The sequence below is a fragment of the Octopus bimaculoides genome, chromosome 30 (assembly GCF_001194135.2).
Source record: "Octopus bimaculoides isolate UCB-OBI-ISO-001 chromosome 30, ASM119413v2, whole genome shotgun sequence".
Taxonomy (NCBI): Eukaryota; Metazoa; Mollusca; class Cephalopoda; order Octopoda; family Octopodidae; genus Octopus; species Octopus bimaculoides.
The window spans coordinates 8,025,730-8,030,549 of NC_069010.1; the positions used below are offsets into that span (position 1 = coordinate 8,025,730).

The 4,820-nt window shown below is 42.6% G+C and overlaps 1 protein-coding gene across 1 annotated transcript in view; it reads right to left on the reverse strand.

Moving 5' to 3' along the window:
• The window catches only part of LOC106878263 (uncharacterized), a 5,691-nt gene extending 2,496 nt beyond the window's left edge, over positions 1-3,195 (reverse strand). Inside the window, exons 1-2 of the mRNA XM_052978121.1 lie at positions 2,828-3,195; positions 1,652-1,762 (exon numbers count right to left, since the gene is read on the reverse strand). Of these exons, the coding sequence (XP_052834081.1) occupies positions 1,652-1,762; positions 2,828-3,108 (392 nt within the window). The 5' untranslated portion in view covers positions 3,109-3,195. The remainder of the gene's footprint in view (positions 1-1,651; positions 1,763-2,827) is intronic.
• Positions 3,196-4,820: the final 1,625 nt, after the last annotated feature.

A 4,820-nucleotide genomic window follows, 5' to 3' on the forward strand; every position in this document is an offset into this window, starting at 1 on the left:
TATATGTATATATAGGCGAAGGAGTAGCTGTGGTAAGAAGCTTGCTCCTCAACTACATGATTCCAGGTTCAGTCCCACTGTGTGGCACCTTGAGCAAGTGTCTTCTACTATAGCCTCAGGCTGACCAAAGCCTTGTGAGTGGATTTGGAGACCAAAAAGGCCTGTCATGTGTGTGTGTGTGTATGTATATATATATATATATATTTGTGTGTGTGTTTGTCCCAAAACCATCGCTTGACAACCAATGTTGGTGTGTTTATGTCCCCGTAACTTAGCGGTTTGGCAAAATAACCAATGCAATAAGTACTAGGCTTACAAAGAATAAGTCCTGAGGTTGAATTGTTCAACTAAAGGTGGTGCTCCAGCATGGCCGCAGTCAAATGACTGAAACAAATGAAATAATCGTGGCACAGAACAACCTGCAAGTGGCTGAGCACTCCACAGACACGGGTACCCTTAACATAGTCCTTGGGGAGATTCAGCGTGACACAGAGTATGACAAGACTGGCTCCTTTGAAAATACAGGTACAGCAGAAACAGGAAGTAAGAGTGAGAAAAAGTTGTGGTGGAAGAGTACAGCAGGGTTCGTCACCAGCCCATGCTGGAGCCTCGTGGAGCTTTAGGTGTTTTCGCTCAATAAACACTCACAACGCCCAGTCTGGTAAATGAAACTGTGATCCTGTGACTGCGAGTCTGCTGCTCTAACCATGAGGCCATTGCACCTCCACAACAAATAAACATACACAGGCACACACAGATGTATAAGTAAACATCATAATATTACATCCATGTTCCATGCTGGCAGGAACAAGAAGGTCAAAGGACAGCTCTAACAGCTACTTTGATTTGGTTTCCAAGACATACATACACACACATATCTGTGGCAGGACGCTGATGAGGTGAAATGCATAATTGCATAATGTCTCTAATGTTCTGTAATTATTTGAGCAATTTAGTGAAACACGTGTACATCCTACAAAGCTTTGAATAGCACGCTAGTTTTGATATATATACACACACATATATGTTTTAACCACAAATGCAATGTGATAAGTACTGAAACAGTTAATATATACTGTTAAGTCTCTAGTCTAGCAGTGGTCAGCCCTTGGACAGGTCCTGTGCCCTCCCCTGCAGCCATTAAGTATGTTACTGGAACTACAGCCATCCAAGACTTCGGATGAATACTGGAGTGGCTTCCAGTTGCCTTCTTCAGTTCGGTGGGATTTGAACTCAGAATGTGGACAGCTGGAAGATACACAGTAAATCATCTCTGTTCGTGGGCCAATGACCCTGCCACTCTCCCACTGGCAGAGCAACTTGGAATGAAGTGTTTTGCTCAAGAACACACAACGCACCACCCAGTCCTGGAGTCGAACCCACAATCTCATAACTGTAAGTGCTATCGTCCTAACCACCAGGCCATGTGCCATCGCATTGTTAAGTCACATGAATTACATAGAGCGTATGAGCCGGGTCTATTGACTCTGACCATTCATTCTGAAGAATAACTAAACGAAACTGACCAGAACCATGATGACCCCCCCGCTCCAATTTACGTCGCCATGGAAACAAAGATGGTACAGACATAGCATAAGAACCTACAGCTTTGACTATAAAAAAAATCTTTAAGAAATGTGAACCAACTGACAATATTTCGGCGAGTTCTCCGACTTCTCCCACCAGTGCCAACAAGACGTTTCGTGGTGTGTGATATTGGGCCCAGTTTCGTTCTGTGCAGAAATCTTCCTGTTTCTGGCGGCTGAAAAGTGATCAGAGAGTTGGAAAGGTGGTTTATGATAAACAGCTTACAAACACACACACACACATACATATATATATATATATATATATATATATATATGTATATATATACACACAATATATATTGTAAAGTTATAAATGAACGAGAAATAGTTTGGTGAACTTTTATTTAACAATAAGAAAAATCTTAATATCAGGACAAATTGTTTCGTAACTGAAAAGTGGTCCCTTTACCACAATTTTAAGAAATGTGATTAACACCTCTGCCAGTTGCATTATGCAAAGTGTTGAGGTGGAGGATGGGAGGACTGGAAATTACTGAATGTTTTCTTTCGTCTTTTACCTGTTTCCATCATTGGATTGTGGCCGGGCTGGGGCACCACCTTGAACGGTTTTTAGTCTAAAAATGTCTAGTACTTATAGTGTTAATCTCTTTTTGCCAATTGACATAAACAAACTAACACAAGTTGTCAAGCAGTGAGAGGACAAATGCAAACCCATGCACACATTTTAGCTTTTGGGTCTACTAAAGCCTTGTGAGTAGATTTGGTAGATTGACTGGCCTTCGTGCGGGTGACACGTAAAAGCACCCACTACACTCTCTGAGTGGTTGGCGTTAGGAAGGGCATCCAGCTGTAGAAACTCTGCCAGATCAGACTGGAGCCTGGTGCAGCCATCTGGTTCACCAGTCTTCAGTCAAATCGTCCAACCCATGCTAGCATGGAAGGCGGACGTTAAATGATAATGATGATGATATATATATATGTATATACGATCATGTAATCAGTATAGGGAGGAGATACGCCACTGTGGAGGTGCGCTTCACAACGGAGGAGGAAGCAATTAAGCACTCCACAGAAGCAATAAGGTCAGAGGAATGGGTGCTCTTGCCTTCGTACTGCGGCAAACGTGTGGCCAAGGTGCGAGTGAGTAAGGTGCCATCCGAACTGAAACTTTAAACACATCAACACACTATACGATCATGTAATCAGTATGCGTGCGCGCAACGATCGGATGTTGTGGTGGACTAGTATCGAAAGATCGCAAAAGATTCCATACTTACATGTCTTCCAGAGTGGTTTGTAGACTAAATTTAAACTCTGGTTCATCTTCCCGCCTCGTGGTCTCACAGTCTTGTCGTGGTCGTTTCAGCGGTGACGTTCCTACATCGCTGTTTGAGTGGATATTTTCCGTAGCCTGGAAATTCTTTTTCCAAGTTAAAAGCATCTGATCTGTTGGAGGTTCTTCTGCGTACTGCTCCGTCCATTTAACTCGCACAGCCTCTACTGATTTCAGCTCTGCCAGCCACAGAACCGCCTGTAACTTCTGCTTGAATGCCGCCATTATTGAAAAGCCTTGTTTGGGCGTCAACAGACTTAGGGGAGATAACTCCGGCTGGTTTATTGTTTAGAACGTCTTCAATTATCTCCCTTGGAAAAAATAACCAGAACTATGCTGGGTGACTGTTTGGGCGGCTAGAAATAGCAGCCAAATGGCCTTACATCATACAGTACCGGACTTATTAACTGGATTCTTTTGAATTCTCTTTGAAGACAGTTAAAATATAAACTAAACAATGGACAGGAAAGATGTAAACTGTATCTAACAGTGACAATAAGCAGAGCCTGATCGATATTTATGAATCACTAAAAAATTCTTAAAATATATTCTGTACCATGCATTCAGTATAATGACAGAAACAAGTAAAAGAATTTAAAAAATGTAATTCAACTTTTATTGGAATATTCAGGGGCGGCTGAATGTACCAGCATCGAAATTTTTTCCCACGAGTTCCGGACCCCAGTAATGAATTCATTTGCATACAGTCAATTGTAGCTCACCTTGAAAACCTACATACTATACACTACTACAGTACAGCCAGTTAGGCATAGAATGGTGTATGCCATTCTGTGAGTATACCATAGCAGGTCTCACAAAAGCACCACGTTCCCCCACCACCAACACCACCATCCTCATAGATCTATTGAGCACCATCTCTATATGGAGCTAACATTAGGAACTTATGCTCAGACTGACATTAATGATACTGCTTGTACCCATTGATATATGCAAGGAGGGCGCAATACGACACAACGCCATATTGATTACGATGTTCCTAGATCAACACAAACACTTTAAATTAGGAATGTATAAAATCAGTCAAAAAATTAGGAGACGACACTCATGTACATTTTCTAGTAAATTACGCAAAGTGGCAACACTTATGGCTTTATCTGTGAGCAGCTCTCCATTCACTTTGTACACTAAATTTCACATTTGTCACCCCTATTAACCCGTTTAGAACAGTTGGATTTTGCTATAACGCACATTTTCCACTGAACTCAACCAGAGTATTTTCGTGACATGGTGGACACTAGTTTGATAGTTGGGCTCTGATTGGCTGTATGCAGATAAGTTCATAACTGGGGTCCAGAACTCACGTGGGAAAAAAATTACGCACCTGCAACTCGGGAAATCGCCCGGGGTGCCATCTGCTTTTTAGTCTACGTCTTCAGTTTTTTTTCTCCTTGTGAAAGTGTTAAAAAATGGCGGAGGTAAAGGATACATACCCCACCCGTTTTCGGCGTAACAAAAACCCTAACCCTAAACCCTGGGTGTACGTATTCTTTACTTTCGCCTAAAAAAAATTATACTTGTAAGGGCGCCGAAGTTCAGCTTACCCGGAGTGCCTGCAACGCTGGGGCTGGCCCTGGGAATATAACACATATGTAAATGATACAGATCCAAAACCTGGAGAAGAAAGTGGAGAAAGAAGAAGGAAGGAAGGAAGGAAAAAAGGAAGAAAAAAAACATCAATTCAACAACAAAAACAACCAACTGCCTAAATTGGTTGCACACCACAAGGTTCAACGGAACTTGCTGAAGCAAGCCAACATGCTAGCGGCATTACCTCAGGCGATGGCGAGTGTAAGGCGTTGGAACAGTCAAGCACCGTCACGGGCATCACCTGACACTTCGATGAGGCGAGCCGCCAACGATGACAAGAACTTCGCTTTCGACGGCTCAGCCCCTTCCAAACGTCTCAAACGCCACAG